The sequence below is a fragment of the Nicotiana attenuata genome, unplaced genomic scaffold (assembly GCF_001879085.1).
Source record: "Nicotiana attenuata strain UT unplaced genomic scaffold, NIATTr2, whole genome shotgun sequence".
Classification (NCBI taxonomy): Eukaryota; Viridiplantae; Streptophyta; class Magnoliopsida; order Solanales; family Solanaceae; genus Nicotiana; species Nicotiana attenuata.
In genome coordinates this window covers 104087-117870 of record NW_017671518.1, presented here as the reverse complement: position 1 = coordinate 117870, position 13784 = coordinate 104087, and the positions used below count along the sequence as shown (strand labels likewise).

Here is a 13784-nt window from a genome sequence, read left to right as displayed (position 1 = left end):
ATTACGCTCATTGGCAAAGAATAGTATGCCTTAGAGCCTTGATCACAACACTGAAGCGCGCTAAGCTAGACCAAGCGCTCAACATGTTTGAGCCTCGCTTTAGGGCTTAAGTGTGCTTTAAGCGCGCCTTTGATAATACCTACTTATTTACCAACATTTACTATCCATTTTCACTCCTCCCCCTCCCCTGCACATTCTTTGGTAAATAAATTGCTCCACATTTTTTATAAACGAGAAATGTCCGAGGACCAGTGCACAGAGTTCGAAACTCAATGGATAATGAGCATGCCCCTCTACCCTTCTCCAAGTAAATACCAAGCTTTTCTTATAGCATGGTTCGAACACGCGAGGTGCGTCAAACCCACACATGTGCTCTTACCACTTGACTAAAGCTCCGTGGCACAAATTGCTAGTTGTTTAATAGATAACAGATAGTTTTTACTATGCATTTTTCATTTGGAAGGTGTAGGGATGCCAAGCACCACTATATTATATTCAATTATGCTAAGATATGAGATAATCATAAGACTAAGATGATTAGAGATTGAATCGAACATCAATGTGCATACAAATTCTACATGTTCAACGTGAAACCTTAATATTTAATTCATATTCTTATTTTTTATTGTGAAAAAACACAGGAATTAGGTTCTTTGGCCTTCTGAAAATGTGATATGTAATCAAGATAACTACATCTGATTAGATATTGAATGGAACAATTTGTACACATGTTAATTTGACCACTATAACTTTTTCTTTTTGAAAAAGAAATACTTGGACGAACTATAAAATCGATATCTTAGGTTTATGAAAGTACATTGGCCGCCACACACACTAACATATTATAGAATCATCATACAGTTAAGAAGTGTAGTGTGATTGATAGAATGTTTCAAAGTTTCGGGTTCGAGACTTGAAAATGAAAAAAACTATTTATTCAGAGTATTTTTTCTTTAATGGGTCTTACACGATACGAATCTGAATTGGTTAGGATCCTAATATAGATATAAAAATGCGAGTGCTACATCAAAAAAATAAAATCATCACATATAAAAATTAAAATATATTAAAACACCACCATCTTTTCAAAAAGAAAAAAGTGATAAATTAAATAATGCTCTACAACCCAAGTTGGATCAAGGTGATAATTGATTACAACAGCCACAGAGGGTAGTTCTGTAAATTTGAGATGCTGACTGTTAACTTGTACGGCAGAAAAGAGTAGAGAATACAATATACAAGGAGAGCATAGATACTACGGTATATTCTTCTTAAAAAGTATATATGGGGTTTTATTTAATACCCTGTATCTAGAATTGGCTATGAAAAATAGTACACACACTAGTCAAAAATCTCCATTTAACGTTCAAGAATTCACAGAGACAACACACACACGCAGTGGAAGAGAAATAAGAGTGATTTTGCAACATTTCATGCTGCCATGTTTGTGAGGTTTGAATATGAGTGGACTATGGGAATTTAGGGAGGTGATTTGCCTCTCTGAATTCCCTTAATCTTTCTTTTTCTTGGCTTTTTTCTGCGCGTGTGTGTGTTTTGGTTGAGGTGATCACTGTTTATTGGGAAAGAAATATTCAAGAATTTATCTCTGAAACTGAAGGAAATAGCTAGAAATTCAAGATTTAAACTCTCTCTTCTGAGGTTGCTTCAGTTTCATCAGCTTTTGCTCTTTCTGTGGAAGTTGCCTTTGGTTTGATATCGGCATAAGAGGGTAAAAGATGGTAACTTTCTCAACTTCTACTTATAATCTTGTTTCCTTTTTCTCCTCATGCTGTCCTTTTCTCTTTTTGGCTGTTTGGTTTTTAATCTCTAGTTGTTTGAATTATCTAGCATCTGTATTTCTTCACCTTGATGAAAATATTTCTCACACTTCTCCTTCTTATTTGATTTCTTTATGTGAAGGTGAATTTTATGTTTGAATGTTATTGAAACTCTTAGGCTTCATGTTTTGCAATTTTCATTCAATTCAAAAGGATACTTTTTGGGGTTCTGATTCAAAGATGAAAAAGTTTGTCTAACAAGTTTTTTTCATTGAAATTTTAGGACAGTAAAGATAAGGGTAGAGCACCAAAAGAAATTCTAAGATGCAATTGGCTTAATTTATTCATTGTGCCTAGTGTCTATGTGACCATCATAAAAGGAAAATTGATATCAAAAGAGAAAACATTGTTTCGAGATTCGGCAATTTTTACACCTAGAATATTGTCTATGTAATCAGAGAGGATAAATACGAAAAATAGTAGAGGGTCTTCAGGTTGAGGTCTTCAAGGATATGTGTAGTACAAGCTATTGTCAAACCAGTGATATCCTCTCTTGAGGCTAGATGCACTATATACTTAGTATCTAGGAGCAAATGTTTTTTATGCACATGTAATTCGCCTACTTCTGAGGTGAGAACTGGAATCAGAAGATAATAGCTTTTTAGTTGCTTCTCTTGTCTTAATACATAGAAAGTTTAACACCTGATCCCGAGGAAGCAAAATCATCGATAATAAGAAACTTTTTATGATATCGAGGCTTGAGCATTGGACTAAACATTCAAAAAAGAAACTTAACAGTAATTTGGGGGCACAGAATATCCAATTTTGATGAATGAACCAAGAAAGGGTAAGGATGTAATATGAGGTTAATAAAAGTTTAGGCTAAATATCTCTAATCAAATGAAAAGACAAAGTTAAAGATGAAAAAGCCACTCATTCCTCTCAACTTAGAGTAGATACAAGGTGGACTCTGCACAAAAAACATAGATAATACAGTTATTGATGGTTCATGGACCCGTGGAGTCTTATTCCAATTTTAAGATATAAAGAAAAACTCCAGTTTCATCTCTGTAAATATAGTGATTGTCATCACTTCTTAACAATAACATAACAGCAACAACAACCTACCAGAGTATTCCCACATTGTGGGGTCTGGGAAGGGTAAATTGTCATCACTTCTTAAGAAATCTATATATTTTCCAGGATAGAAACGTTTGGTATGAGTCTCTTCTCTTTGGGAACTCTCAAACTAAAGTGTTCATATGCACTTTTAAACTAAGTGTTTAACCTGGAATTCATCTCTTTTAGGCTTTCGATTGAAGTCAAATATAACGAGCATATTCCTAGTAACTGTTGCGCAACATCTTTTGATCATTGGGAGTGTAAATTGTGAGATGATCATTTTTCAAATACTATGATGTTTGCAGGCATTTCTGTCCTGCTCATTGAAATGGTTTACGTAGGTAAGCTGTAAATATATATCTTACTTGTGTTGTTAGCTGGAGAACTGTTATTATTATATGGCCTAAAATTCATTTCTAGTTCTTGAAGGGTCATGGATTTGGATTTGAAAATTAGTTAAAGATAATTATTTTGTGGTGGACAAAAGCACTTGTAAGCAATTAACCATAGAGCTCTAAAATGATCTAGTTGCAAGTTCAAACAATAGTCTAAATGGCAAAAACGTGTGTACAAGTTCTGCCATCACTCAATTAATCTTTAAAAAACGAGTTTCACTTGGAAATTGGTTTATTGTCTAAGTATACACATGCTGCCAATTAACCACAGTAGTTGACCACAAAAGATTACAGTAGTTATTTTGAAAATTTTATTTGAATGAACTGAAAGTCATATGGTTAAAGAAGTTGCAGAAATTGACCGTGTGTTAAGGAATTGCTGATTCATTCTCTTATAGGTCTTCTTGAGAACTTTTCCTCTTAGAATTTCTTGCCGTGACTCTATTTTGATTTAGACTGTGTATCTACTTGGTCAAAAGAAACTGCAGAAATTGTCTTCCTACTGCTCTATATGAAAATAGCATTGTGTTGAAATTTAACAGCTATTTCTGCACGCAGGTTTCACGTATATTCTGAAATAGCTAAGTCTTGTTTGACACAGAAGAAAGTTGGTACCTGGTCAGTATAACACAAAGTTTGCAAGGATTTTCTGATGCAGTTCAGTGGCTCACATCAACTTACATTTTCTCAGCAGTTTCTTGGTTACTCAAGAACAGATATCTTTTTGGCATTTTAAACACTTTATGCAACACATCTGTCTTTTTCTGGTTGATTCAACTCTCTGAGACATCTCCTTTTGGAAGTAAGTAAACCTGACAGAACAGCTGGTTCCTCTTAAGGGGAAAATCTTCTTTGGCAAACTTTCTTTGGCCATTGAGAGGAGTAAATTCCTTTCATGCGAGAGCATCTAGTTACATGTGTCTCTCTATTCACTCTGCTGGGCAAATCTCCTTTGGCAAATCGTGAAGTTCTGCTGTTTGGTGGTTCTTTATCGTGGTTTTAATCAAGCTGTTGTCTTCTTTTGTTGGCAAAAGTTTGATCCATAAATCCGGCTTGTGGACTTCCTCTTCAACCGGTCAGGAAGAGCTAAAGAAAGTGGCACTTCTACAAGGACCACAACTAATTCGAAAGTTCTTCTCTGCACAATCCTTCTAGTGGACTTGTTCAATTCTTTGGGCAAATCTCCTTTGGCATTTGGAGTTAGACTCCAAAACATTATTTGTCTTTAGGGCAAATCTCCTTTGGCATTATCTCCTTTTGGAGATACTATCTTGGTCTCTGTTTAAAAGTAACAGATTGACCTCGAGATCTGATTCATCTTTGGATATATACATCGGTCATCGTTGGAACTAGGAAGACTGATAATCATCGTCAGTAGGGGATCAATATCAGTCTGTAAGTTTGGATCAAACAGCCAGGGCTTGCAAGTAACTTGTGTGGTATGTCTCCTGTCACTCATCATTTATTTGTCCATATAACTTATTGTTAGTTATATCATCTAAAACCAAAAGGGATTGGGCATTTGGGCTTAGTTCAATTTAGTTAAGCTGATCGTGGTTTCCATTTGTTCCATTGCAAGTCATCTTGCTCTCAATTCTGAATAAGTATATAATGCATGACAGTATATGAGCAACTGAATAAGTATAATGCATCGTAATTTAGGTTCAAGTGTGTAATTTTTCAAGTCAAAGTTTCACTCAGTTTTTTGTATCTCTAGAATTTAAGCACCAAGAATCCAAGAGAAAATAACTTTGAATCAGATATAGGCAAGATGTAGCTGCATTTCGGCAACTTTCATTCCAATACTATGCTTTTTTAACCCTCATTTCTTGGCTTATAAATTAATGTTTTTCAAATTGCAGAATACATTTCATTGGATTCCACATTATGGATACATCTTCTCTAAGTGACTTTGATAGTTTCAGTGAGAGCAGCAGTTATGACGATCAGGATTATGTTGAATATCTGTATGGTGGGCATGCCTGTTCTATCCTTTCAAGTCTTGAGGAGAGCATCGGTAAAATCGACGACTTTCTCTCCTTTGAGAGAGTGTTTATGTACGGGGACATAGTATGCCCAGTAAATGACCCATCCGGACAGATGGGAAAAGTGATCAATGTTGAGATGATTGTTGACTTGGAAAATATTTATGGAAGCAAGATACAAGATGTTAACGCGAAAGATCTGGTGAAAATACGTCCAATTTCTGTTGGGGATTATGTAGTGATGGGCCCATGGCTTGGGAAAGTGGAAAAGATAGTCGATAAAGTTAAAGTCCTCTTTGATGATGGTGCAAAGTCTGAGTTTGCAGCTGAGGGTTCAGAAATTCTCACACCAATTTCCCCTGATTTAGTTGAAGACCCACAATATCCTTTCTACCCAGGACAAAGGGTTCAAGTTCAGTCTGTAGCTGCCTTTGGATCAACCAACTGGTTATGTGGTGTAAAAAGTGGCAAAAGAGAGCAAGGTACCATTTGTGCTGTGGAGGCTGGAGTCGTGTATGTAGATTGGATCGGCTGTGGCAGTCTTGGTTGTGAAAAGGTGCCTAGTCCCCCAACACTTCAGGACTCAGAAAAGTTAACCTTGTTGTCTTGCTTCTCCCATGCAAAGTGGCAGCTTGGAGATTGCTGTGTACTTCCAGTTGCTGACTCTAAGAACTTTCTGCAGCAGAGCATTCAACGCTCACCTCCCTATGGAGCAATGAAAGAGGACAGGCAGCTAAACAAAGAATCTGAGAGTAATAGGAGCTCCGCTGTTCCGCTAGTTGCTGTAATTTCAAAGACAAGGACAAAAGTTGATGTTTCGTGGCAGGATGGAAGCGTGACTATTGGATTGGACTCGGATTCTGTTTTTCCTGTCAATATTGTGGACGCTCATGAGTTTTGGCCAGAGCAGTTCGTGCTTGAGAAGGGATCCTGTGATGACTCATCTGTTCCCAGTCCAAAAAGGTGGGGCGTGGTGAGGTGTGTTGATGCGAAGGAGAGAACGGTGAAGGTAAAATGGACAACTTTTTCCTTGAATGAACCAAATAAGTTTAGGGTAGAGCAAACTGAAGAAATTGTGAGTGCATATGAACTGATGGACCATCCAGACTACTCATACTGTTTCGGTGATGCGGTTTGCAAGTTTTGTGAGGATCAGGTTTTCAGTCTTGATGACAAAAGCATGTTCTCTGAGTTGGACATTAACTCCAAGCTTAAGAATATTGATAAAAGAAAGGATAATTCAGATTTCACCGGATATGATCACTTATCTTGCATTGGTATTATTGTCGGCTTCAAAGATGGCAATATTGAAGTGAAATGGGCTACTGGTATTACAAGCACGGTAAGGGTACTCTTTTTTCTGTTCTTTTATTTATTGAGGGGTTGGACCCTGTCTTTTTTCTCTCCTCATTTCTCATAGCTGAACTTGAGTGTGGCATAACCTATTGGAAATTCAAAAGAATACTTACTGTTTGTTGGCATTAGCGCTCATGTTTTGCTGATTTCCAAGAATCATATCATTACTGTTCTTCCTACATTGTTTTATTAAAATTGATCATTTTCGGTGGAAAGTTGATTTAGGGAAAGCAGTTGAAGTTTGCAACCGAAACGTTTTCTTTAGGAATATTTGTTCACATGATAACTGTTGAAAGTAATAAATAATGTACTAAGAGCTGAAATGTTTCGAGAAATATACTCCTAATCTTGGTCTTATGTCTTGAGCTGGCTCAAATCTTATCTTTCTTCAATGATACTCTTCAGGTGGCACCCTTTGAGATCTATCGAATTGATAAATGTGAAGCTGCTGCTGCCATTACAGTGCCCTCTGGTGAAAATGCTGAGCCATCAGGTGCGGAGATGAGTTCAGAGGAAAATCAACTTCCAAAACATGAGGAAAAGGTGAAGTCTAGTTCCCTCTCCATGTTTTGTTCCTTCGGAACATGTTCCTTCGGTGTTATTGCATGAAGTAAGTCTGAGAATGGAAAATTTGGCAGTGACTTGATAGTTAACTGGAAGGAAAACCAGATGGTTCAATAGGAGATAAGCTACTAACCATAAAAATTGGTTAGAAGATCATTTACCATCCACGTTATAAGAAGCTTAATATAGCAGGGATCTAATTAGATATAGATATCCTTATTTCAAAATCTTCAATTTCTTGTATGAAAGTTTGACAGAGTTAGATTTTGATATTCAGGACTTGCTGAAGTTTGGTGGCGGTAGTGAAAGTTGCAACAGGAGTTTGTGGAGTTCTAGTTCCTGTTTGCTTTCTCAAGCTGCTATTGGCTTTTTCTCGAGTATCAGCTCGAGTCTTTTTGGCTCCTTGAGCACATCATTGTTTGGTTCATACCAAGCTATATCAGAAGAAGGGCAGGAATCAAGGATTCCCAATGAGGAAGAAGTCATAGAACTTAGCAATTTGAATGCAGGAATTCCCACACTTGAGGTAGGATACGTGAAGGCTTCCCTTGAAATGGAACTAGAGCAAGAACAGGAAACAACTGAGGATCAAAAACATGATGCTTTGCCATCTTCCAGCAAGCTCCCTGAAGAATTTAGACAGTTTGATATGGTCACTGACTTCTCAGGCCACCATTTTGCAGATGGTGCTGGAAAGGCGCAGTTATCCCAGGTCAAAATTTCTTTTAGTTTTTCCCAAGTGAACATGTCGGCTTATTGTTATTTTTGCTAGACTCTTCCCCCTTTTCTTATCTTTCTATTACTTCACAGGTTAGAAGAGGTTGGCTGAAGAAGGTCCAACAAGAATGGAGCATTTTGGAACATGATCTTCCTGGTGAGAATTTCAACCTGTTTTTCTGTTTGTGTCTAATGATGTGATATTTACATTCTGCTATTGCTTACTGTGTCTATCTATGTTTTTTTGGCAAGTATGAGTCATGCTTGTTGAGCGAAAGATCGTTGAATTTGGGGGGGGAGTAGAAAGATATAACATTGGGAATGCTGAAGCTACTGAAATGAACAAAGACGAGGGGAAAATGTAAAAAGATATAAGCCAGACTTTCAATGAGTATATGCGTACTCTGCAATTTTTTATTCCTGAAATGTATTGCTCTTCTTTAGCTTATGGAATATATGATAAAAAAACAGTTGTTCTGTAGTTCACGTACCGAAGTCAAATGGTAATACCCTTATGGCAGTCCACAAGTTCTATTTTCGTTACATTTGGAGCAAAATGATAGATCTTCTATTCGAAATTCATTTTGCGGGTTACTCCACAGATCTTTTGCAAGACAAACAGCCAAGAAAATTAGATTTTTACATGGGCTAATATGATAAATGAATTTGAAAGTTGAGAAAGTAAGGGAGCCACTGTAGGTTTAATGTTTCTGATATTATGTGCCAATTATTTTGTCTTTGCTCTTTGTAATAGCGCCTCTGTCTCATATCATTTTCCCAAGAAGTTCTCGCTTTTCCTTAATTCACTAAGTTTATGTAATTTTGGTCGATAGCTGTTAAAACAGAATGACTTTCCCCCAGGAAAGGGGAAAGTTCCGAGTGACGATAATTTTATGAACATGCCACACATTGAAAGATTCCAACTTAAGTTTGAAAAAGCAAACAAATGATCACAAATTATTGCTCGAATAGGAAAGATTTGGGGGAGAGGGGCTGAGATAGACACTAAATTAACCACAACTTGACTGCACAATATCTTTTCCTTTTTTCTTTTCTTTTTGATGCACAATATCTGATTCTATCAACAAAAAACCTCTTGTCATTGAATCGATGGTTTTACGGTGCTTTTCTTGACTATTCTTCCTCACACTTGCTTTATTAAAACCTAAAACAGAGACTATCTATGTACGCGTATATGAAGAAAGAATGGATTTGCTGCGAGCAGCCATTATTGGTGCACCTGGGACTCCGTATCATGATGGACTCTTCTTCTTTGATATTTACCTACCGTCGGACTATCCGCATGAGCCACCTGTAAGTAAATCTTTATAGCTTGTGCGTTAATCTGTAACATGAGCACAAGTTGTTGCATATTTCCACAATGTTCTGATTGATAGAAATGAGCACTTGCTTACCTTTGGAAGCTGAATTCAGTTCATACTTATTAATTAGCTCTTATGCGTTGTTAGGCATCCAATTGTCAAACTCCACCATCCAATTATGAAATCCATCTGTTTCCTGATTTGTGAGATCAAACATAGAATTTCTCGTTAAAGCTTATTTAGGTTTTGTGAAAATGAAATTGTGCAGATGGTCTACTATCACTCCGGCGGGCTTCGTGTCAATCCCAACTTGTATGAGTCTGGAAAGGTCTGTCTTAGTCTCTTAAATACGTGGACGGGCTCCGGAAATGAAGTATGGAACCCCAAAAGTTCCACGATTCTACAAGTTCTCCTCTCTCTTCAAGCACTTGTGCTCAATGAAAAGCCTTATTTCAATGAGGCTGGATATGATGCACAGATTGGAAAAGCTGATGGTGAAAAGAACTCAGTTAGCTATAATGAAAATGCTTTCCTTGTTACCTGCAAGTCCATGTTATACCAACTCAACAAGCCACCTAAGGTAGATGATTTACATTTGAAGTTTTCCAAGTTTCTTTAAATCATGTTTAGATTTCAGATAAAACCACGTAATGTACCATGTTTAAGAAAAGGAATTTGGACTCTGACGACTTAAAGTTCTAATTACCACCAAGACTTTTGGTATTCCAACATTCTATATAGAAACACTTCCCTTTTAATATGGAAGTTTCTGATCTGCTTGGTCAATTATGCTGCAGCATTTTGAGGCACTCGTTCAAGAGCACTTTGGTAAAAGATGGAAGCACATTTTGTTGGCTTGTAAGGCGTACATGGATGGTGCACCAGTTGGTTCTGCATTTCAACCCATAAACCAGGACCAAGAGCCGATAAAAGGAAGCTCTACAGGGTTCAAGATTATGCTTGGCAAGCTTTTCCCTAAACTCATGGAGGCATTCGCTGACAAGGGTATTGATTGCAGTCAGTTGTCCGAGTAAGCATTGCTATGCACCTGTGTAATAAACCAAAACCGTACTTATGTGTACAATATCAGCATTAGAACTGGCCCTAACGTGGCTATTTCCGTGTTAATTTAAAGTGTGCAGATGTGTGTTGTGGGCTTCTTCTTCTTTTGGGTGGGGAGTATTTGAACCATATTTGTGTATATATGCACTACTTTTGTAACATAATGCAGCTTGAATAAATGGTTGAACCTTGAGATTGATGTTTACTATGTTCTCCAGTTGTTTTGAACTTGTTGTCTCAACATGTTTTGGTTATCACTTGTATCCAAATTACATAAAGGTACAAACTATAGCAGATAGTAAGATACACCAACTTTTTGCAATGGCCGGCTCAGCTTTGAGTTGTAAAAAATGGAAGGTTATAATCAAGTTTCCATCACTAAGTGGATTTATTTAGGTCCTTATTTCTAATCATTAGAGTGATGGAAACCTCCTAAGCATTTGTTTTTCTACTCATTCTTTATTTCCTTGTAAATGTGTATATTTAAATTAAGATATTTCTAATCATTATAATGTTCCACAAAGTATAAGAAATTAATACATGTTGCAAAGAATTTATGCGACAATAAGTTTTCATTTGAGGAAAAAAGAAGAAGGGGTAATTTACATCATATAGTAACAGACTATGCTTCAATCACAATTAGTTTGGATCAGCTATACCAATCCTTTATACTCCTATCTAGTATGCGTTGTTCAGGTCTATTCTATTCAAATATCAACTTATGTATCTTTTTGAATAACTTAGGGATCGAAGATGTTTGAATCTCACATATCTCACTGCACAAAAGTAAAGTGTCTTATCATCATAAAAAAATTATACTCCAACAAAATAACATACCTAATAGAAGCATAATGATAAAAATTATATGCTCTTTCATTCATTCTTTCTTTGTTTCTTGTTTTTAATGACAACATAGTAATTGACGACTATTCTACTTGGGAAATTTGGATCCTTCCACCAGTGTAGATTTGAAGTAATTAATTTGGTCATTAAGGTATTGTATGGGTCAAAATCTGATCAAGGGAACCTACACTGAAAGAAGACAACTAAGAATTGATTAGGCCGAGGTCATGCTTAAGAAGTAACATTGGCGAGCCGAGCAGCTAAGGTCGAGGTCGAACACTCAGATCGGTCAAAACGGCTAGTTTAGTGATAAGATATTTTAAAGAAATATTCTACAGAATATTCTCTGCACTTGTACTTTCAGTAGGTAAGGGATATGACCATATAAGTAGGAATAGAGAGAAAAGGAAAGGGGATGTAATATTCTATATGATAAGCTCTCTCTAGAAAAGTTGACTCGCAAGTAACTACATTGTCTTTACAAAAGATTCGATTTGTTGTTGGTACCAAGCTTTCTCAGATCAGATCCGAGAAAGCTTTCTATATTCCCACGTTTAATTGCCTTACATCATTGTCAGAGAGAGAATCATCCACCTCATTGAATATTTGGGTGAATCATTTTCTCTATTTACATTTATTGCCATTATCATATTTATTGCTTGTCATTATTCACTCATTCATTCATAACAATATCATTAAACACCCCCTTGGTATTTAATAAGCATTAAATGCGGTTTTACATTATTGACGTCTATTAATCTCGGATCTAGAATTTATTATATTTAACTAGGATTTGCCCATTATCGTTTTATTTAATTAGCTTAACAAAAAGGCTTAACACTTTTTGGTCAAACAATTTGACGACGTATGTGAGGACTTTCTAGTTAGAATTTTAGTTTCTTCTAGATCTAAAAAAACGCACAAAACCTTGCAAAATCCCGTAATTCCTTGTTTGCACAAATCTGACATGGCAAGCAACGGAGAGGAAAAAAGAAAGGCGATAGCTGACTTCACCGCCAATCTCCTCGACACCACTAACGAAGTGGACGAAGCGGAGGGTGAAGACATAACACCAAACACCTCTCCCAGGCGAAACAGCTCGCCTCCACCTCCCAGTAGTGTCACGACCTCGCACGGCAAGGGCAACAATGAAAAAATTACTTGAGGCATGGTTGACAAATACGTTAACCGGCTTCCTATACAAGCCCGCTCGGAGGTCGAATAGGGAAGAAACAAGAGCTGGTGTCGCATCAGCAGCTGACGGACAACACGCTCCCCCCGCATCAGGTATTACTCACAATGTAGTTGTGCAGGTAATGACACCCTCACATCCATCTTGAGGAAAATGCAGGAGATGGAGAACGAGAACAAAATGCTCCATAGCCAAATAAAAGAGCACCAAGAAAGGGTAGACAAAATACCAGGTGCCCCGAAACTTCTGCCAAAAAGAGATGCCGCTCGGTTGTCGAGCAACCATATAGCGACGAGGCTGCACCACGCCATACCAAAGACCTTCAAAATGTCGCCGTACTTGAAAATATATGACGGCACAACGGACCCGGAGGATCATGTGACCCACTATGTCACTGCAGTAAAAGGCAATGACCTCGCAAAAGAACAGGTATCTTCAATATTGCTGAAGAAGTTTGGAGAGACCCTAACCGGTGGAGCCTTGACTTGGTACTCACAGTTACCTGCGGGTTCCATTGAAACGTTCGAGGAAATGGCAGACAAGTTCGTCACTGCCCATGCCGGGGCCAAAAAAGCAGAGGCGAGGGTGAACGATATATTCGCCATTAGGCAATCGCCTGGCAAAGGGCTCAGGGACTTCCTCGCCCGGTTCAACCGTGTAAGAATGACCCTTCCGAATGTATCTGAAGGAATAGCGGTAGCCGCTTTCTAGAATGGGCTAAGCAAAAGTGGGTCGCGGGCGACCAAAAAGTTGTTGAGCCGACTCATGAAATACCCTCCAACCTCTTGGGACGAGATACACAACGCCTACTGTGCCGAGGTAAGAGCCAACGAAGACGATCTCAACGAACCTACCCAACGTCTGACCTCGGTCCAAATGGAGTCTAGGAAAGACCGGAGAAACGACAGCAGGAAGGATCTAGCGGGATCTCGACCTAATCGAGAAAGACATCAGCCTTATGTCAGAGGCACCCTCATTCCGCCTCCACTCCACGATGAAGGTCTATCCAGGCCGAGAACGGGAATCCACCGAAATGAAAGAGGTATGCCCCCCTTATTATCAGCTCTCAATTTTTGTGTTTACCCCTCAGAAATAGTCTACGCACTGGAGAAGCTTGACCCAAAAGTAAAATAGCCACAGAATATGAAATCCGAGCCAAGCACCAGAAAGTCAAATGCCCTCTGCGAATTCCACCAGGAATGGGGTCATAAAATCGAGGATTGCATCGGACTTAGACAGGAGGTCGTGAACATGCTTCACCAAGGGCACCTGAAAGAGCTGATGAGCGATCGTGGGAGGGCCAACTTCGCCCGAGGGCAGGAATAACACCAGGGACCGCCCAAACCACCTTCCCCAGTTTGGACCATTCAAATGATCATCGGAGGAGGCGATGACGCTATCTACAACGTAAAGTTCACCACCACCCACAAACTCAAGCGGTCCATCAC

General features: G+C 38.2%; 1 protein-coding gene across 2 annotated transcripts; it reads left to right on the top strand.

Annotated features, from left to right (window-relative positions):
- Nucleotides 1–1294: 1294 nt before the first annotated feature.
- LOC109208746 (probable ubiquitin-conjugating enzyme E2 24) lies at nucleotides 1295–10529 on the top strand. Of its 2 annotated transcripts, XM_019371901.1 has the most exons (9): nucleotides 1295–1739; nucleotides 3854–4734; nucleotides 5158–6622; nucleotides 7042–7179; nucleotides 7478–7912; nucleotides 8011–8074; nucleotides 9092–9231; nucleotides 9508–9819; nucleotides 10037–10529. In XM_019371901.1, the coding sequence occupies exons 3-9, from the start codon at nucleotides 5183–5185 to the stop codon at nucleotides 10271–10273; spliced, it is 2766 nt and encodes a 921-aa protein (XP_019227446.1). In that variant the 5' UTR covers nucleotides 1295–1739; nucleotides 3854–4734; nucleotides 5158–5182; the 3' UTR covers nucleotides 10274–10529. The 2 variants fall into 2 exon arrangements, with proteins under 2 accessions (XP_019227446.1, XP_019227447.1); XM_019371902.1 differs by lacking the exon at nucleotides 1295–1739 and having other exon boundaries at nucleotides 3838–4734.
- The last annotated feature ends 3255 nt before the right edge of the window (nucleotides 10530–13784 follow it).